General features: G+C 47.1%; 6 protein-coding genes across 6 annotated transcripts; 2 read left to right on the top strand and 4 right to left on the bottom strand.

Annotated features, from left to right (window-relative positions):
• Positions 1-758: 758 nt before the first annotated feature.
• On the bottom strand, positions 759-3158 carry DFL_005103 (uncharacterized protein; the record flags this gene model as incomplete). The annotated part of the gene is made up of 4 exons (XM_067634312.1): positions 759-2572; positions 2641-2727; positions 2820-2915; positions 3086-3158. The coding sequence occupies 4 exons, from the start codon at positions 3156-3158 to the stop codon at positions 759-761; spliced, it is 2070 nt and encodes a 689-aa protein (XP_067492392.1).
• Positions 3159-4246: 1088 nt separating this feature from the next.
• Positions 4247-4822, bottom strand: DFL_005102 (uncharacterized protein; the record flags this gene model as incomplete). Its single annotated transcript, XM_067634311.1, has 4 exons — positions 4247-4301; positions 4423-4509; positions 4644-4702; positions 4787-4822. 4 exons carry the CDS (start codon positions 4820-4822, stop codon positions 4247-4249), a joined length of 237 nt encoding a protein of 78 aa, XP_067492391.1.
• Positions 4823-5133: 311 nt separating this feature from the next.
• DFL_005101 (uncharacterized protein) lies at positions 5134-8722 on the top strand (the record flags this gene model as incomplete). The annotated part of the gene is made up of 2 exons (XM_067634310.1): positions 5134-6589; positions 6666-8722. 2 exons carry the CDS (start codon positions 5134-5136, stop codon positions 8720-8722), a joined length of 3513 nt encoding a protein of 1170 aa, XP_067492390.1.
• A 727-nt stretch (positions 8723-9449) lies between these two features.
• On the bottom strand, positions 9450-11073 carry DFL_005100 (uncharacterized protein; the record flags this gene model as incomplete). The annotated part of the gene is made up of 6 exons (XM_067634309.1): positions 9450-9624; positions 9701-10374; positions 10436-10530; positions 10614-10648; positions 10826-10893; positions 11005-11073. 6 exons carry the CDS (start codon positions 11071-11073, stop codon positions 9450-9452), a joined length of 1116 nt encoding a protein of 371 aa, XP_067492389.1.
• A 1120-nt stretch (positions 11074-12193) lies between these two features.
• DFL_005099 (uncharacterized protein) lies at positions 12194-13342 on the top strand (the record flags this gene model as incomplete). The annotated part of the gene is made up of 1 exon (XM_067634306.1): positions 12194-13342. The coding sequence occupies one exon, from the start codon at positions 12194-12196 to the stop codon at positions 13340-13342; it is 1149 nt and encodes a 382-aa protein (XP_067492388.1).
• A 1288-nt stretch (positions 13343-14630) lies between these two features.
• DFL_005098 (uncharacterized protein) lies at positions 14631-16157 on the bottom strand (the record flags this gene model as incomplete). Its single annotated transcript, XM_067634305.1, has 2 exons — positions 14631-14636; positions 14703-16157. 2 exons carry the CDS (start codon positions 16155-16157, stop codon positions 14631-14633), a joined length of 1461 nt encoding a protein of 486 aa, XP_067492387.1.
• Positions 16158-20664: the final 4507 nt, after the last annotated feature.

Genomic DNA, 20664 nt, shown 5'->3' with positions numbered 1-20664 from the left:
CGGCTATCTAGAATTCCATCCGATTCAAATCCTAATATCGAATAACATAGCCATGTTGAACCAAGTAAATATGAGATAGGCCGCCTGGGATCCGAGGCTATGGATAGCCCACAAAATATACCACAAGCTTTGCAAGCTGCCCAGAAATATAGGGATCGTAGATATGGGCTTCCTGCATCTGGATATCGGCGGCCATACGAACAGTGAATTCGTGCATGAATCTACAAGTCAAGACATTCTATATACTTGGGTATTTCTACCAAAACGTCTATTCTATTCCAACCAGGACTATCTTATCACAATTAATCATCATCATCAAATATCTATCATCTCTTTCATTCTGTTTCCACTCCCCCGGTCTATTCACATAACGTCTCCCCTCGCAAACTATTTTCTATAGCAAGCTGCCGCCTCCCAAAAAAGAATACCGTTCAAACTTCCCCCTCCATTCCTAACAACTTATAAACCCCCCTCATAAAAACCATATCAATCTATCATGAAAAACTAATGCTTCAGTTTACCCCCACCGCCTCTGGTATATCATTCCTCCCCATGGTAAAAGAAAAAAAGAGATATATGGGTGTTTAAAAAAGGGGAAAGAACGCCAGCATATAAAAAATGCAACAACCAACGCTAAAGAGAGAGATAACTTGATGCATCGCCCAGCATCACCACCACCAACCCGTCGATTCAAAAAAAAGAGGTCATAAAAGCCTAGCCACACGAAGGGACATCATCATAAGGGAAAAGATCAGAGATCAACTAATCTCCATCCCCTCCCCATCATCACCTTCCCCTGTACCCTCCCCTCCAAACCCATACCCCCCTCCCGAGCTACCCCCAACCTCCAATTCCTCTCCTCCCAAGATCCTTCCTTCGACATCAATCTCCTCAAACAACTCCAACATCGCCTTCTTACTCAACTTCCTAAACCCGTCACTCCTCACCACCCTTCCCCAATGCATCATACAATACCTCGCCGCTTTACTCCTCAACAGATTCTCCCCAGCAACACCCGCACGTTCCCATATCCCCGCTGCAGTATCAACGTCCAACTCCTTATTAATCCGTCCGAGACATAACGCGCGTAAACGGGGGATATTGTAAATATTACTGATAACAAGCAACCCTCCTACGGTTGCTAGACTCGAGCAGAAAGGGGATGGCGCGATACTGTCCGTGTAGAGGTAATATAAGAATGCTTTGACGACGCTGTAGGGTTCTGGGATGTGAAGTCTTCCTGTGTGGAACTCGGCCATTTTGGCGGCGTAGAGACGTTGGAAATGAGACCAGCGGCTGAGGAGGATTAGTTTGTGGACGTGGATGGCTGGAGAGATTGAAGGGTCGGTTGGAGTGCTGGTGGAATTGAGGCTATTGGCTGAAGATGACGGGGATTGGTGGTTTACGAGGCCGACGGTGGTGATGCCGGTCATGGCCATACCACCTTGAGTTGATAGAGATGTTGAAGAGGGCGAGGAACCTCGTGGGTGAGGGACCATAGCCCAAAGTGCTTCTTCATCGTCACCACAGTAGTTGTCGTTTAAAGCCGTGACGATAAAGTCTCCTGTCGCGGCATCGTCGAACATCGTTGCTAGATCGAAACCCATCGTACCGGGTCCACCTATTTCTCCCTCCTTGCGCTCAGGCGTGACACCGTATCGGCGAAGGTCGATGGGGAGTATGTCGCTAAGATACTCTGGCTCTTGACCTTCTTCTTCGAGTGGGCATCCGATGAGGTATGCAGTTGTGGAGTCGTGGGAGACAGCGAGGTAGTGCCAACGGTAGTTGGTGTTCACAAATACATCTTCACCGTCGGCGAGATGCTTCCAGACCAGGCTGTCGAGGTCTAGAGCGGATAAAGACGTTTCGTGGTCTCGAATAGTATTCGCAGCCGTGACAAAGTCCAGGAGGGTGTCGTTGCAGAAGTGATGGAAGTGGTTTCCTGCGGCTTCTATGGGTACGTCTGTGCCTCTAACGAAGCGAACAGCATTGACAGAACCTGGAGCGAATGGGTTGGAGGTTTGACGCATAGGCGATGGGAAGCGGTTTTGAGAGTTGGATGGAGCGGTAAGATGATTCGGTAGGTGACGTTCTTTACGTCCGTGACGGTGGTCGGTGCCGAAGCTCGTTTGAGAGAGCTGAGGTGCCAGGCCGTTCGTTGACTTCCATGTCGGGTGTTCAGAGAAGTCCAGCCAACAGAGCTCGCCCGTACGGTCCATCTCTTGAGTCAGGCCTCCGAAGACGTATAGACGGTTCTTATATACCCAGCTAGTGTGGTCGAAACGGCCGACGAACCTCCAAGCTCGGCTCCAGGTCATAGTGTTAAGGTCGAGATATACCAAATCATCGAGGACATCGGAACCGTTCGTTCCGCCTATAACGTAAAGTTTATCATCGTGTAAGCAGACGGAATGGCGAGAACGGCCTCGAGGGGTTGGGCCTGATATCTGGGGTTGGGACCAGGTTGAGGTTGTGATGTCGAAGAGGTAGACGTCGGCGAGGTAGACTCTGTTCTCGTTCTCACCACCGAAGACGATTAACTTGTTATCGCGCCAGTAGGTAGTCGTATGCCCTATATCAAAAAAGCATGTCAGAGGGAGGAAATATGAGGATGAGAAGGGTCTGTAGAGGGGTATGTACCCATGCGTACGGAGGGGATCTCGCCATAGTTGTCGACCAAGGTCCACGTGAAGGTGGATAGATCGAGTCGCAGGACATGGTTATAGACTGCACTATCCCATTAGCTCTTGAACCGATATCAAACGAAAGTGAAGCTGAAGCTGGAGTGGAGATGGTAGAGATGATGAATATAAGAATACCTTCGTCTGTGAACTGGTCGAATCCACCGAATGCGATGATTGTGTTGTCGGGACATCCAGTGACTGAAGCATTGACCAAACAGGCCGGGCGTCCTCCTGGTCAGATATAAATATATCGATCTCGGGTCAGTGCCACCACATTAAAATATATAATTGGAAAGACAGGATCTAAAGATCGTCTAATATAATATAATGTACTTAGGCATATAGTATATTATATTATATTATAGTCAAGTATGTTGAGAGAGAAGAAAGGGCATACGTACCTTTTGTTCGGAAGGCCTTGGGCTTGTATGGTCCCAGCGGGAAGTCCCCTGGAGCTGCCTGGGCCCCAAACATCGCCATTACTTTTTTTTTTTATTCCTCCTTCTCCTTCAACGGTAGTGGAGTGGTGGCAGCAACAGTGGCGGTGAGAGTCACAGCGACAATAGCAGAGGTGGTGGTAGTGGATAGGCGGTCCCCCTCCAAGGCAGGCAGGCAGAGACACAGGTTTCGAGCTTGTCGCTTCTTCGGAGAGTTCAAGAGAGCAAGAAAGAGCGTGGTATAGCAGCTTTCAGAGTGATTGTTCTTGTTCGGACTTTGTCGGGGATTTCTCTTTCTGATCTTTCTGCTTTCTGTCTGGGAAGCTTGAATGGAAGAACGAGCTCGCTGATTGGCTGGTGGCGAGTGTTTTTCCCGTTTGGGCCTGTTTTTCTGGTTGAAAGCCAAGAGATCGGCGACTTACAATACTAGCTGCTGCTGGTCCTTGTCTCGTATTTGCCTGGTATACACGGGGGCTATATATTATATATTACAAGAAAGTTGAAGTTGAAGATGAGGTTGGGATGCATCGATGGTGGCGGGGGAAGAACGGAGGAAGGGAGAAAGAAGGATGTTGACGAAGAAAGAAACAAATCTAGAACAGAAAGAAAGAAAAAAATAGGTTCGCGTCTGGCCAATGAAGTGAGACTGAGACACCTTGATGCCTGAATAGTAGACCTGTAGCTGTATACAAGAGACACGATATTATATACATCACGCTACACTCAGGATACATGAATACCTAATAGTATATACACGCGCCCAGTATAGCTATATAGTAGGTACCAAGGTACTTCCCAAGTAGGTAGCCACAGGAGACGTTTCAAGTTATTGGTTTGAGGATTGGACGAGTAGCGAGAAAAAGTCGATTTCATTGTTAACGCCGTGTCTATAACAATTCAGAACTGATAGATGGATCGATGGAGAAAGTATGCTTGCTCCGAACGAATAACAGTAATATATAAAAAATAGTAGCCGTTAATGCCATGCAAATAGAGTATTGTTTGTTGTACAGCTGTATCCTTTTAATACCAGCAGGCCAATATGTCTCCTATCAACATTGAAGACGGATTCTTCGTAGAGGGTTCTTCGTGAAGTATATTATTCGTAGAGAGATTATCCGTAGGCTAGTTCTGACCGCTCCTAGCTTGGAATCGTAGAGCTCGCTCCGTTGGGTTATACCTATCACCATCATCTATTAGCCATTCAATCCTTCCCACCTAAGCCTTAACTGCCCTACTACCACTACCTCTGCTACTAGAGTAGGATAGAGTGGAGATGGGTATAGATAGGGTATTCTAACCTCAGCAGCTTCTCGATCAGGTCGACATGTGTCATGATCATTCTTCGGCAGCAGTATCGCTTGCACCCAAGCTGGTCCATAGCATCACTACAACCTCCTCACCACCCACTATTAGCCTTCCATCTTTATCCCCTCATTTCCCCCACAACCTCAGCACTCCTCGGGTAATATCGCATAGATGGATATACGTGTCCGGGTGGGTTATAGGGGTGGGGACGAACCCTTCGTTGACGCCCTCCTCGAGCAGGCGCATGTACGGTTCCCACAGGTCACCGACAACCTAGTTCATTCGCGAACACTCTTCGTCAGCCAAAAACCATCACTTCCGAACCACAAAAGCAGAAAAAGATGACAAAAGACATACCTTTCCACAGCTGAAGCAACGAACGGGAATAATCATCGTGGCTGTCGGGTTTGGTGTTGATTATGAAGATGATGTCGGGTTGAGGAGAGGTGCGATGAGGATTCGTATTGTTAAGGGCGTCGCAGAAAAAGCTGTTTTAAGCCGCCAAAGCTAAAAAAATAAAAAATAAAAAATAAAAAAATATTAGTTTTGGCGAGCAAACGAAGAAAAAAAAAGATTATCCAACAACCACTTCTTTTTAAAACATCTTCTTTTCAACATCATCGACGGTTCTCGACAACCTCGAATTACTACCATCTTATATACCGCCTTGCTACCCATCGCCCTATACCAGGGTCGCAGTAGCAATGGCTGATTCAGCAAGATCCCAAAAGCATGGCTCGAAGCCTGTACCGTCATCCAAATCCGACTCTCAGTCTAAATCCAAGAAGTCTTCCTCGAGCGCAAAGCCTGCCATCCGTGCCAAAGACGCTGAAACGCCGTCCCTTCCAAAATCTTCAAAGTCTAAATCGAAGAAGAACGACAGTACTGCTGAAAATGCAGACGTAGAATCCATAATTCCCACCAGGGATGCGAAGAACAAGAATACCGCTGTCGCAGCTCCTGCGACACCATCGAAGGAACGGAAGGACAAGCGATTCGTCGACTTGACACCTGATGCGAAGCAGGCTAAGCGTCGCGAAGAACGGCAGAGAAAGAAGAAGGCCTTGGAAAGCACCAATGCCGTCGCTCTCACCGTCTCAGAGCCTGTCGACGATGAAAATGCTGTCCTTCCTGCCATCGATAAGGAGACTACCACCATCACTGCTACCTCTCTATCAAACCCCTTAAAACCAACAGAGAAACCATCTCTCCGTCTCAAACGGGAAAAGAAGGAATCCCTGAAAGCTAGAGAATGGAAAGTCTCCCAGCCAATCGGTGGCCGCTACAGCACAAACAACCTCGTCTTCTCCCCAGACGAGAAATATATACTCCTAGCCCAAGGCCCATCCCTCAAGATATTCTCCACGAAAACTTCTCTCTTATACCGAACTCTCCAGCACCTTCGCCCTCCACCGACTCAATTCCCTTATGCGCCTGACGGGAACTACTCCTCAATCGCAAATTACACCCTCGACCCCGCCAACCCTTCCCAAGTCTACACAATCCTCTTCAACGGTGACCTCCTCCTCTGGGACTACACCGAAGGTACAATCGAAGGGTACTGGAAAACAGACCTCTACCAAGGTCAATACCTCGCCTGGTGTGGCCTTCGCGTCCTTCCGTCTACCCCGGACCCAAAGGAAACAACCCTGTGGACATACCATGAACACTCACTTCGTGACTTCTCGCGGAAAACAGCTCGTGAAATCAGAGCCTTAACTATCCCCACCCCCTCTGTAACAGAGGAACCAGTGGTGATACCTTCTCGTCTGATACTAAGCATCGATGAAGCTCGTCCCCGTCACCTTGTCATCCTCGACTCAAACACCTTTACCGTTGACTCGGGCGACTGCTTCTACATCGGAAACCGTCAACGTACCACTACCACAACTGAAGTTACACCAGACACCGCAACCAATGCTCCAGAATGGCGAATCAGAAAAATCTCCACCCCGGGGAAAATCCTGAGCATCGATGCCATCACCCGCCACAAGAAATCCGGAGCAGGTACGATCCAGGGTGATGTCGCAGTAGGCCATAACACCGGTCAAATTTTCGTCTACCACGATATCATCAACTCGGCTTCGTCTACTAAGGTCGTAAAGTCCAAACTACACTGGCATAGAACCGGCGTTGGTTGCATCAAATACTCCAGAGATGGTAAAACCACCAACGTTTTATATTCATACTACGTTATATCAAATTTCACATTTTGCTAATACTTTTGAAAAAACAGGCACTTACTTGATATCCGGGGGCCGTGAAACCGTCCTCGTTCTCTGGCAACTCTCCACCTCCTCCCGCCAAACCCTTCCAAACTTAGGCGCCGAAATCAAAAACATTATCCTCTCCCCAACCGGCTCAACCTACGCCCTAATCCTCGCCGACAACAGCATCCTCACCATTTCAACCACGGAACTCAAACCCACCGCCTCAATAAGCGGCATCCAATCCCGCGTCTTCCTTCGCGAGGAATACCGCAAAATCTACGATAAAGGTGGAAAAATCACAAAGAAGCAACGGAAAGTTGAAACAGATGTGACAGCTAGCTGGAGGATTCCGGTATTGAAACATCCATGGAATGATATGCAGATTTTGTTGGCGGCGCCGGCGAGTCAGAAGGGGGAAAGCTCGTATCCTTATTTGCAGACTTTTGATTTAGCCCAGGATAGAGGGGTTGCGCGACAAGCTATCACAAGGACGTTGGTGTCCATGAAGAATGTGAATCCGGAGGGTGGGAAGGTTAAAGAACCTAATGTACGATTCTTGGCTATCTCTGGGGATGGAGAGTGGTTGGCTAGCGTGGACGAGTGGGCGGCTCCCGCGAGAGACTTTGTGGATCCTGGAGCACCGCAGCCAGGGTTTACAGATCGAGTTGCTAAGGAGGTTGTTTTGAGGTTTTGGAGATGGAGTGGTGTTTCTTCTACCTCTTCTTCCTCGGCAGCAACAGGGAGCGCAAGTGGGAAGGGAAGCTGGGAGTTGGTCAGTATGATCGAAAGTCCGCATGGAGTGTTGGATAACGGAAGTGCGGGGGATGTAGCCGACCTCACCAGCTCGCCTAAAGGCGCCATGTTCGCCTCCGTTGGAGGAGACGGGACGGTCAAAATCTGGGGGAAGAGAACACGAACCCGAGCTAGTGTCAAAGTCGAGAAAGATGATATGGTAGTATGGAACTGCAGGAGGAACCTGGAGTTATTCAAAAGCTCACCAAATGTTATTCAAGACGGAAGAATAGCATACTCTGGCGATGGCAGCGTGGTTGCGGTGTCTTATGCTGACGCGGACGATGGAGTTGTTACTATCATCGATCCCGTGGAAGGGACTGTTAAACAAGAGATTGGAAGTTTACAAACGGGAAGAATATTCGCTGTTACTTTTGTCGGAAGGTATTTGGTCATTGGTGGGGCGGAGAGAGTGGTTATTTGGAATCTCGTCAGCGGGGTTGCGGAATGGAGCAGTGAATTGAAACCATTGGTCGGGAAGGGAGTCCAGCTACGAAGCGATAACTTTGTACCAAACATCCATTTGGCTGGGTGTGAGGCACAGGGTACCTTTGCTATCTCGGTGAATTATCCATTGTTTGGTGAAGGGGAGAAGAAAGGTCGGGGACTTGGGGATCTGACGAAGGCAGGAAATACGGCTAGTATGGTTAGTGTCTTTGAGGTTGAAGGGTTTGGAGTCGTGAGTAGGAAGAGGGCTGTTAATGGGGTGTTGGCCCTAGAGGCTGCGAGTAATGGGAAGGGTGGGCAAGGGTATTTCTGGTTGGATGGCGCAGCGAATGTGTACTTCTTGAGTAGTGGTGGGGTTGTTAGTGGAGGTGCCGGAGCTGGAGCCGGTGGAGCTGCCAATAACGGATATCTTGAGGATATTGACGGAGTTGGTGGGCTTGCCAATGCCTTCTTGGAGAAGGCAGTGATTGAAGAGGAAGATGTTGAAGGGGAAGAAGGTGGGGACGGGGATGAGAAAGTGGTCAGAAGCCACATGCTGGCCAAGTTATTCCCTGCGCCTGCATACGCTAGTGCCGCGGTTGGGGATGTCTTTGGACGGTTTATGGAGATCGTGGGGCAGAAGGCTTTGGATGTTCCGAAGTCTTCTGCTAATGCGCAAACAGCGGTGGGAGGGGAGGCGGAGGTTAGGTTGATTGAAGATAATGAGGAAGGAGACGATGGAAGTGATGACGAATTTGAAGATGCACATGATGGAGATGTGGATGTCTCCATGCAAGATGTTTCGAAAGATGTCTATGCTGATTTACCGGCTAGAGACTTTGATGTCATCATTGATGAGGTTTGAAATTAAAACCCATCTGGCAAGGTAACAAAGCTTAAGGCGGGGAAAGGTACAATCAGGGTACAGTTATATATCTCTACATATCTGACTTGTTCTTCTTCTTCGGGCGTTTTTTTGTCGAGTTTTTGATATACTGCTTAACCGCATCTCCAAAAGTCTTTTTGACGCAAAAGCTTGGTTAGCTAGATTAGAGTAGTGTAGGATAGATCTATCAGACGGGAGAGTGTACTATTATTACCTTTTAGTTTATATTCAACTGTTCTTCTGAAGCAACTTCGAAGACTTCAAACTACATATATTATGGTAGAATGATGTTCATGTCTGTGCAGTATATTAAAGATTATATTTTACTAGCCATATCTCATAAAATCATCATCAGCAATAAAAAGGGCATATATCGCTAACTTCAAGCACAAACAAAAAAGAAATCTATCGCTACTGGCTATATCTTCGTGCTTCCCCCGCAGAAAAATCCAACAAAAACACCCCTTCCTTTAGCAAAAACAGTGTTTCGAAGGCAAAAGAAGAAAGAGGAAAGAAAGAAAGAAAGAAAGAGAGAGAGAGAGAGAGAGAGAGAGAGAGAGAGAGAGAGAGAGAGAGAGAGAGAGAGAGAGAGAGAGAGAGAGAGAGAGAGAGAGAGAGAGAGAGAGAGAACTAGCTCGAGCGAGGCTGGATGAGCTTAGTTTCGTTGATTAGCTCCTGTTTATGCCCCGCAGCGCCGATATAATCATCATCCGCAGCAGCTCTTTTTATTATTCCTTCCGGGATCCATCCTAAACACCTCCTCCCAATCCCTCAACCCTCCTAACCGCCCACTAGCCACCCCGCCCTTCTTTTTCCTCATACTATTCCCTAGCAAACTCGTCGAGGGACCTGATATCGACCAGTCCCCACCGTCTCCATACCTAATCCCCACCCGAAATAATTAGCCTCTCGAGCCTCGAAAATATATTTTCTATAAAATAGATATATAAAACTTACGAAACCCCACTATTCGGATCATCGGGATCTACCTCCCCCAGCTCAATCCTCGTCAAAATCACCCTCGCCAATCTTTCGAACACTTCGTCCACATTCTCTCCATTCAACGCGGAAGTCTCCATCGCCACCGGAATCCCAACCGTAGCCGCCCATCTACTCGCCTCATCATACGTAACCTCCCGGGCTACATCCGTCTCCCCGGTGTTACTATGCACCGTACTCCTTTTGGAATTCGTAGAATGAAAATCCCGCCAGGGGTTACTGCCGGGATCATTCCCGTTGATAGTAATATCCGACGAAAACGAAGCAGATGAAGAATCTACATATGAAGATCTGGTAGAAGCCCCGGAAGTCGGTGTGTCGAATCCATTGGTGTTATTATTATTCCGTCGGTTTGTGATATTAGTGGGGAGGGGGGATGTTCCCGTCGTAAACCCGGATTGTGTCGGTGTACCAGGTGGGGAATTCGAGGGGGTGGAGAGGTCGGACTTGTTGCCTACTAGGAGGACTGTGAGATTTTCGGAAGCTAGGGCGCGAGCATCACTGAGGAAGGTGGGGAGGGAGGTGAAGGTGTGACGTCGGGTTATGTCGTAGATTAGGAGAGCGCCGGCGGCGCCACGGTAATAGCTTCGCGTTACGGAACGGAAACGTTCTTGGCCGGCGGTGTCCCAGAGCTAGAGGATTGCACATAGGTGGTTAGTGAGGGGTGTGCGCGGGGGGGTATGGAGGGGCTACCTGGAGCTTTATACGTTTCCGCCGACTGCCGGTTCCGACTTTTATAATCTTGGAGGAGAATTCAACGCCGATTGTTTGGGAGGAGAGGATTTTCCCTGTAAATAGCGACGAATTTTGTGAGTATATATTATCCTAGCGGTGTAATGTCGCAATGAGCGTGCGTTAAAGGAATACCAACATTCGCCTCGAACGAATCGATGTAACAAACATGATCTATAATTCCCGGCCGATTGGATTCGTTAGCTGGAACTTTCCTATCAAACAAAAAAACGTCATATCTGGCGCCTAGCTAGCCAACAGCGCTGAACCAGCATTATCATAATACCAACTGGAGATCTAAATTTGTTTGAGAGGAAAAGAGAGAAAAACAAATAAATAAAAATAACGTACTTTCCACACCCGCTGGGTCCGAGGAGTATAATCTTTGCTAGATAATCGTACATCGTGCCTAATTCTTGCTGTATCACCAAACCGTCAGCCGTCTTTAGCACCTGGGCGATATAACTACTGAAGCTACTCGGTATGGCGGCAGTTCTCGGGGTGAGGCTTTTGGGGAGGGTCGCACGTACTGGATCGTGCTCCGATAACGAATGTGATGATGATGTGGATGCGCCGGATGGCGCCCGTGCCCGTGGCATTGTGGTCGTGGTATTCGAGGGCGTGGTAATTAATGAGGGCCGGAGTTGTGAGTTTGTAGTCTCGAAATCTCTGGGGGAAGTTTGATACGTCGGTATTGGTATACGTTGGTATAGCTTTAGGTACTAGCTAAGTGTGTGCCTGTAGCAACCCCGCGCGATGAGATGTGAAGCGATGGGAAAATGCGATGCGGACGAGGGGAACGGCCTCTTGCGACAAATAAAATGAGGAATAAAAGATGATTCGATGAGATATGCTGAGAAGTGGAATTTCGTCTGATGTTTCTGACCAGTCCCTCAGAACTGTAACTCAGAAGTCACTGACACGCCTGGCCGGCATGCGCTGGCATTAATAAGGTTACTGGGAACGAAAAAACGACAACCGTCGGTGGATACTTGTCTTTTTCGCACGAAAAGAAAAAGGCTGCAGCAGGTTTTTCTTCTTCCAGTCCGAGACCCTTTTTTTGGAGGGAGGAAAATGCGCAGACGACCAGAAATGCCGCCCAGGACTTTTGTTTGTTAGCTATTATGTAGGTGGGAAGCTGTTTAAAGAGCGCGGGATGCAGCTGCCGAATGAGGGCTGTGGCCGGGATGAGCTCGAAGAAATGGTGCGATGCAAGGCAGAGCGAGGAATGGGGACCTGGGATTGGATTGGACCCACCGACAATCCATTCACCCATGGCCGACCATGCGCATGCACTTGTAGAGCTCTTTGTATAAAAAAAAGTATTGAAGCCGAAGAGGTATCGCGAGATATCTTTAATTACCTAAGTACTTATAAAAGGGTATATATATTAAATCAAGCCGTATAGGTATTTATATTTAGAAGGTTAGGTAGAAGAGATAATAGATGGTGAAGAACATGACCGTGGACAGACAACACAAGCCGAGTCAGACCGACGTTGGAATATGCTCTTCAATATCAACCGGGTCTCTGTGCAACCCAAAGCTATTATACAAAATATATAAATGGCCGTTGCTGTCTCACCATTCACCTACCAACCAACCAACCATCATCAATAACAAACCAAATAAACAACGTGGCATCGCAATCCCCCCAGCAGCCGTCTATCTCCTCCCCCCTTCTCCCTCTCTAAAGTACCTCCCTGACCAACCCGTTCGGATGGTACCTCCTACCTACGAAGTCCATCGCCAATCGCTCAAGCGACCTCGCGACGTCTACGAGGTTGCTATAGTATCACCATCGTCATCACCCCGTGCTAATCCGCCAATCGAGATCATCGATCTGACATCCGAGGACACTCGTCCTCCTCCTCTGTTTCCTGCGTTTAAACGCCAAAAACTGGCTTTTCCTGCTCCGCGCCCACCAATTCCTCCTTCTACCACTTCTTCTGCTCGTGATAGATTCTGGGGAAGAGACAGGGATCCTCCACTTCTTGAAAACTCCGAGGAAGAAAAAGTGGACATCGACCTGACCGGGATCGCAACCACCATCAGCAGTGGCAGCGACAGCACCTGGTCCCGATCTCCCTCCTCCTCTAGCGGCTCTGCTTGCTCCAGCATGTCAACTACTACCGCTTTCCTTCCACTACCTCAAGTCCTCCTACCCCCCAAGGGTCCCAAACCTCTGGGTACAAACTGGGAAGCCCTAGGGCCCATCGATGAATTCCCTGAAGATCCTCTTGCCGTCTCCTACGAACCACCATCTCCATGTACCTTCCCAGACGGTCCATCATCAGATATTATATCCGCGAACCCCGAAGTGGCATTTTTATTCCACATCAAATCCGTCGGTGCGGAGAGGTTCTTTGCAAAACCTGTTACATCGGCCGATTCGATGTATTTCCTTCCGTCGACTCTCACTACCAGTTTTTTTATATCTTTGAAAATGGATATGGCAGGATTGAGTAGATTGCAAAGGGATATGACGCTGGCGAGGAAGATCGGGTTCTTACCGTATAGAACCCATGCGATTGCTGTTAATGCGATCAAGAATTACTCGAGACTGAAGCGGCGATGTGATAATCCTGAGCAGATGGATGGAGTTGGCGATAAGAGAAAAAGAGACAAGGGTGTCGAGAAGGATGAGGACAAAGACGGGAACCCGCTGCATTTAGAACCAGATTGGTACCCCGGAGAAACCCACTTCAAACAAATGGCAGAGGAGTGGCTAGATTCCCACCCAAATATCAGAGGTGTCAAAGGTATTCCAGGTTTTGCAAATCCCGACAAATGGAACACCCGGAAATGCAAAGCTTTAAGAAAAATCAACTGGGAGAAATGGGAGGCCGATATATTAAAACTAAGATGAGGTAGAGTGCCCAATGACCTATCATGTCTTGTGCCTTGAGCCGGCTATTCTGTTCTGTTTTGTTCTTTTTTTAATTTTTTCTTCCTTTCTGCTTTGTCAGGTTAGCATTCTATTCAATCACATAGGAGGGGGGTTCGTCTATATGTAACCTCGATACTCGCCCGAAACGATATCAGCAAAACCTCTATCAACAATCATAACCAACCATAGAACTCGAAAAAAGAACAAAAATCATCATATCAACATGAACATCGAATGACAGGAGCACGATTCGATTCACACACACACACACACACACACACACACACACACTTTTTTTTTTCATGAACCAAACCCCCCTTGAGGAAAAAAGAACAAAAGTATATCGTTCGATTCGGGCTTTCCAAAAAATGTATAGAATACTCTGAACACTGAAGACAAAAAAATGCAAGTTAACCCCTCCCAAGGATAGAAGAAGAAGAAGAAAAAGATTTTGATTTTGAGAGTCCAGAAGTAGAAAATCTAACTGTTGTAAAAACAGCAAGTTGTAAGTATGCACAAGAAACCCCGCACTTCCAAATGTATATATAAAAACAAGAAATTTCCCTCCCAAAAAGTTTTTGATGCAAGTGAGAAAAAAAAGATGGACAAGAAAAAGAGATAGAATGATCAAAAAAAGGAAGCGCTGGCGGTCTCGAGCGCTAGTAAAGGGGGTGGCTGCAAAAGGGTGACCGAGGCATCTCGTCGATGTCGTTCAGAATCGATCCCGCGCAAATTTCAGATAAGAAATAGTAAGACAGATAACTCCAAGGATAAAACATCATCCGTGAGTCCAGACAGATGTCAAAAAAAAAAAAAAAGAGTCCAAAAAGCGTATTGATAACAGTCTGTTTGTGCAAATTGTGATATGATCGATCTCGGGGTTTATTCGACGAGATATAAAAAGAAAGAGAGAGAAAAAAAATATAACGCCGGGTTTCCCATAGCTATAGTAATATAGATGATGAACTTTCAAAAACACCTGCACCCAATGATAACGTATATTCCCTGTAATCCAGTAAAAATGATGAAAACAATGCTATAATAAAAGATAAAAAAGATAAAACCTTAGGCTTTGTGCAATCGATATTTGCGTTAATTCGTAGAGGTCATGGGGTTGGTCGTAAAGTTTCGGCCGTGCGTGAAAGAGTGATGAGGGATCGAAGCGAGAGTGCGGCGACGGTATAAGTGAATGTAGAGAAATCGAAATTGTAAGATCTCGAGGAGCGGTGATATAGGGGTGATGTTCGATATCGGATGGGTCCAGGATTTAAAGCTGGTAAGACGCACAATCGGTCATTGGCATACGCTCTTAAGTATTCTTTGTAAAGAGTCTGCGAACCTTTCGACCCATCCTCACGAATCCGATCTGAACCCACATGACAAACCCCTGCCACTGGTTCTTGAATCCTCGTGGAGAAGCACCTCCGCCAACATGACCTCTCTTTTCACTTCTAGATCTCCGTCCTTCCTCAGCCGCGCGCATGGGAATGTTTCGTAGACTTGTTGCCGCAGTCTTATTCGCTCCAGTGTATGGAATTCCAATTGTCTTTTCGTTTGTCGTTCCTAGATCTGGAGTCGAGTGTCTGGTTGCGAACCATCTCGATGATTTCCCTTGTGGGTTCGAGCCGACTGTTCCATCGTTCGACGGTCTCCTCGATTCTTCTTTGCTAATCGAGCGCCTCCGGCTCTCCTCCTTGCTGATGGATTTCCTGGCCTTCTTCTCCTCTCTCTCCTCCTTCTTTCTCTCCTGTTCTTCAAACTTTTCTCTAGCCTTCTTCATACTCTCTACATATTCCTCGCTTGAATTCCTGCCGCCAACAATCTTTCGTTTTCGGTCAATTGACTCTTTCCGTCTGTCGAAGGAGTCATTTCTCTTTCTCGCATCAAGCGAATCGACAGTCTGCGTCCTCCCCAGCGGTGTAACTGGTGATATTGGCGCACTCTCTGAGATCGGAATCCTCGGCGGCAGCGCCAATGGCAACCCCGTCGAGCTGGTGACAATCCTCAATTGTCCAATCTGCCCACCTCCAACAACCCTCTTCCTCCCAAATCTCTGCTCACTGTAATTGTCCTCATCGTCATCGTCGTCCCCGCTTTCCGAATCTCCACCTAAAGAGTTCGGATAGGACTGCGTCGGTGTCGGCGCATACCGTCTTCCAATGTAATTCGGTGAATTGGCGTTCGACCCTGCCGAGTTTCCCGAAATGGTACGTTTATGCTGTTGTCGATGTGTGGGTACGAAACTCGACAGATCAGTTGCTGAATTCCTACCCCCAATATACGGCGACGAAGACGAATAATAACCACCACCAGATCCACCGTCCGATTTTCCCAAATCCAATTTGCCACTGCCACCCCCCGAACTCGAAACTTTCTTAAGTAACGACAAAGGTTTTATAATTCCCTTTTTATGATGCGAAGGATCTAGCGGGAAGAATTCCTCTTGCGTAGGCGAAGGAACAGATATAGATGTTTCTTTCGATATCGACCGTTTGTGCAGTTTTCCATGTAAATGTTGGGTTTGCTCTTTTTCGTAAGAAGATCTAGGACGGGCTGGCCCGGTCGCACCAGGTCCGCCTGTGGTGGATGAAGAATATGACGAATAACTCGCCATCCCCGCGCCGCCTCCACCACTACTTATCGTCCGATATGACGATGAGTGTTTTTGAAGTGTTGATGTGCGGGGAACTATACTGTGGGAGGATGACGAGGCTGTTGACGTTGAGAATGTGGAGTGGTGACGGTATGTGGTATAAGGATGCGAAGGGGGCGAGTACTGGACGGCTGTAGCCATGTGGTAGGGGCCTTGTCATGTGTGAATACTATATGACTTCTAAAAGAGAGGGGGAAAAGGATGCAGGAAGGGATAACTATGAAAAGACTTTTGAAGCCTTAGATATTATCTTCCCCTTCGACCTTTTTGGTCTTCCCTTTTTTTTTTTTTTCCCTCTCTCTTCAACCTTGAAGTATGAAGTATTAGTATTATCTCCCCGTAGCCCGAAGGGAAGGATGGATGTCCTCTTTCAAGGCTAACGTTGTTTTCGGTGGGGCGAGGCTGGCTGGGCAACACAGGCGTTGGATGTTGAACCGCAGCAGCTGGCTGGGACTTGCGACTTTGGTCCCCAAAATAGCCCTGCGGTCCTTTTTGCCCCCCTTTTGGTTAAGAGACCTGGAATGGTATGTACCGAAGCACGGTTACTGTTACGTTCCCAACCCGCGATCACCGAAGCAGAGCGGTCTTATTTAGAGGTTGTCGGTTGGATGTAATGCAATGGTCGTAGTTGAAAAAAAGACCTAACCCTTTTAGCTGCATACGAATGCGATCAGTTACAGTCCCGCTGCTTTCTTCTTTTACACAGACATAGTATATGCATAAAACACTGCAAGATGTCGGCGACAGGGCGTTAAAGGGAACCTTGGTAAAGGGAAATGGGGAAAGTAAATCGTCGATGAAACGGACGGATAGGACGTTTTATCATCCCGTACGGAGTACGCCCTAAACGATCGAAATGAAACATGCGTACATTGTACGTTTATTCAACAATAGAATTAAACTGACCCCCCAAAAAAAGCCTGCAATACTGGCTGGCCTGGTATAGGGATGTACGTTTATTTTATGTTTGTGTCTGCAAACGTCGAAACGGGAAGGATGGAGCAGATGAGATGCGGGAAAGAACAAAACAAAAAAAGGATGCAGATGACGCCGGATATGTCATCTGATTAGACCAGGCAACCTGAGCAGGCGCTAGGGGACCCAGATAGACGGGCCTCGTCCTTTTTTTCGTCAGTGGAGATACACAATCATATGGGCTATGTGTGTTCTTTGCTCTTTTCCACTCTACTGATTGTGATAAAGGCGAAAGGCGGGATGGTCAAATCAGGTTGGGTTTCATAAAGGTGCCTTCCCCCCTCATTCCGAAGACAGAAAAGGGAACAGGCGAGACCAGATGATTTAAAAGCGGGGCGGTTTGAGGGTTAAAAGAGGGGGAAAAAACGACACTATGACGAATGTCGAATGGGTAAAACGAAACGAAGTGAAGTCAAGCGAGGGGTGGAAAAAGCCTCCAGAGGAATGCTAGGAATGAAGTTTTTTCTTCTCAAGAACAGACGAAGTGCAAGGGTTTTTGTACAGCATCGAAGAGTATGTCCTTTTGAAGAAGTAAATATTGACGGAAGCAGACTCTCCGTTCAATATTGTTGACATGTAGGAATGTTTGCATATAACTCAGGAACCAACTTTTTGGTGGATGCAGGAAACAATAATAGTAACAAGGTGTGATCTATTAAAGATTTGGGGTACTAACCTGATCTTTTGATTTGATTCGACGAGCTGACTCGATTTGCTGCTTTTGTGTAAAATCGCACAAATATGTTGATAGGTACCGAAGACACCGATCAAACGTCTAGCCAATGATAGCTTAGATCTCACCCCAGTTTAATGGTATTCCAAATCCGTGTTAGATCCGGGGACGTCGTCGAAGCTACGGGTAGCCGTCTACAGAGTACCTTTCGACTAGGATCTTGCTGGAAGAGGGAATATATGCTTAATAGCGGATATATTATTGAAACCCTCGCGATTCCCAAAACTGAATAACCGGATATCTGGGAATATTGCCAAAAGGGATTTTTAAATTTTTGGGGAGGGTGTAGTGGAAGCTCGAACCGATTGGGGTTTCCTTAAATAAATTTCTTGAAATATTTTACTTTTTGAAAACAAATTAGAAATTTCGTGTCGTTTTGCTGCTGTTGTTGGATTTACCGCTGACTTCCGGGCGGTTGTTATTGTCTGTCGGCCTCCTAAAAATCTTGGTTTTCGATGTTGGGAAAGATTGAAGTATAGCTGAGGCTCAGTAGGCGCCCGCGAACAAGAAAAAATAAACAGTTGGAACCCAGATCCTGCACGTTGAACCCTGATAGATTTGTCGTCTTTTATCGCTAATCGTAACGAGGTTCTATCGTTTTTACTGTTCAAGTAACCGCCGACTGAAGTGAAATAATAAACGTTGTCGAGTGATTTTGAAGTGACAATTCAAAATGCGGTCAAAGGGATGTTATTGAGTTTGAAAGAAAGAAAGCAAGAGAGAATAGGTATTAGATATCGGAGATGCCGTAGCCGTAGAAATGGAAGAAAATTGGCGCAAAAGGTGTGAGTGCGGGGTGGAACTAGGCTTCACAAATCGAACGGCGACCGATATGGTCCCACGCCTTTGGGGGCGTTATTTCAAGGCAGAAGTGAAAACAGGAAAACAAACAGCACCCGCTACACAAAAAAAAAAAAAAAACCAAATCCCACAAATATCGAGGATCTGGTAGATAATCGGATTCGGTTTAGAGAAGATACGGGCCTTGCGGGATTGTTTGGCCTTTTGTGTGCAGCTGTCCCGTCCGTAGCAAGAAAGTCGTCGTCAATTGTTGCGTCTTCCTTCAGACCAGCCCTGTCGTAACAGCCGAGCGAACACAAACCTTGGTGAGATATTATCGATGGCCCAGCAGCGGATTGTTTGTATTAAAAAGTCTGTATGTATGAAACACGCAAGCAGCAAGCAAACGGGAGGTTGCGCTTGGTGGGGATATATTCAAATTCAATGAAAAAGAGGAATTAATATAGAAGGGAAAACCAATTGAATCTGAATGATTATAAAAGAGTCCCGTGCAGCCTTCTCTATTTCTGATGTTTCGGTTTCTGCTTCCCCTGAATGCACAGCAAAAGGTTAGAGTTTGTCGGGATTTTCAGGAACCAAAAAATATCAAGATCAAAGAAGAGAAAAGAGACGTTCAAATCGGTAGGAAGTCCATGAACGGGAACGGGCGGAAGAAGGGTGAAGATGCAATGAAGAGAGCTCGAAAAATAGGGAGGAGCAGAAAGCCTTGAAAGAAGCTATAGAATCCAATCACTCTCTCAAGCTCTCAGATAGGAAAGAGTTCTGGCTTGGGGAAGCTCAAGAAGCTCTTTATGGGATTCGATCAACAAGAGCTTCCGAATTTCCATCCAAACCCTGCATAAGCTTAAGTGATCGAGTTTCTCTTCTGGAGCCGCTAAGAGGCCTACCGATCTCTCTTTTAGTCCCGTCGCACTGACATTTTTTAAATCCCACACCACCCAATTCACACACAAATATCTCTTTCACCCACATATCCGTAGCTAATGTGCAAGGCAGCTGCAGTCTGCATGCACGAAATAGATGTGAAGAGACAAACGCTAAGAAAGGGCTAGGAACGGTGGATCTGATCTGATACCTTGAGAACAGGCAGAGTAGATTTTCGTAAGAGTGGGGAGCTGTCTAAGACTACACAGCAGAGAGCTTCGATGCCCAGCCAGCCCGTTAGCACAACTTCTACCCAATCAGAGCTTTCCATCACCTTCATGTCTAGTATACCTGAGTGGAAAAATTCTTGTAGATGCATGAGTTGAGAGGTTCTCGGCCTCGAGCTGCCAGAATCGGCATCCCGGTCAGGGTTTTTCTTCTGCCAGCCAGCCAGCAGAGACGGTCCGACGCACATAGTGCAGACGTAAGATGTCTACTGCAGCTTCACATCGACTCAGAGAAAAAGACTCTCCGGATCCATGGAAAATCTTGCCACTATCACAAATCCATACGCATCGCCGTGCTGTTCATCTATAACCCCAACCTGGAGCCTGGATACGATTTCCAACATGATCTTAAGTTCAAACAGACCCCAGACGAGCAACTGGGGTATTATGCCTCATGGGACCAAAGTATTACTTCAATACGGAGGCAATAAGGAATCTTCGGACGAAAGCGCCCCCGTTCCGTCTAGTTAGAGCTAAACGTCTATAGACGAAGCCAAGCATATCTCCAGCTTTCCCCATTTTCGCAGCTGCCATTGCTCTCTTAGCGAATAGAAGCCTAAGCTCGATCCGAAGAGCTATCCACGATGCCGCATAAGTGGATCTCCACCAAAATGCATCCCTTGTTACCCCCGACTCGTTGACTTGTGCATTCGATGCATTCAGGGGAGCAAGGGAAATCTGACCTGCCATCTCTCCTATTGAAGCTCAAAGGCACAAGTTAGCCGACAGCTAGCATAGCTCCCTAGCTCTTAGTTCGGATAGGTTCAATAAATTCTCACTAACAGAGCCAATAGGAGCATCGCCTCAAAAGTTCTCCACAGCTATAGAAGAAAAATCACGCGATGAGATGAGGAACGAGGCCGAATTGACCAGAGGATGAACAGAGAAAAGAAAGCGAGAAGTGGACCCTCATGATCCCCGACTTGTACACGTAGAACCCCTTATTTTCGTGAACTTCAGATACAATTTTCGTTCGCATTCGCTCACC

This window comes from Arthrobotrys flagrans (assembly GCF_004000055.1).
Source record: "Arthrobotrys flagrans strain CBS H-5679 chromosome Unknown unitig_0, whole genome shotgun sequence".
NCBI classification, from domain to species: domain Eukaryota; kingdom Fungi; phylum Ascomycota; class Orbiliomycetes; order Orbiliales; family Orbiliaceae; genus Arthrobotrys; species Arthrobotrys flagrans.
The sequence above is the reverse complement of the archived record's forward strand: the minus strand, read 5'-3'. Positions and strand labels throughout refer to the sequence as shown.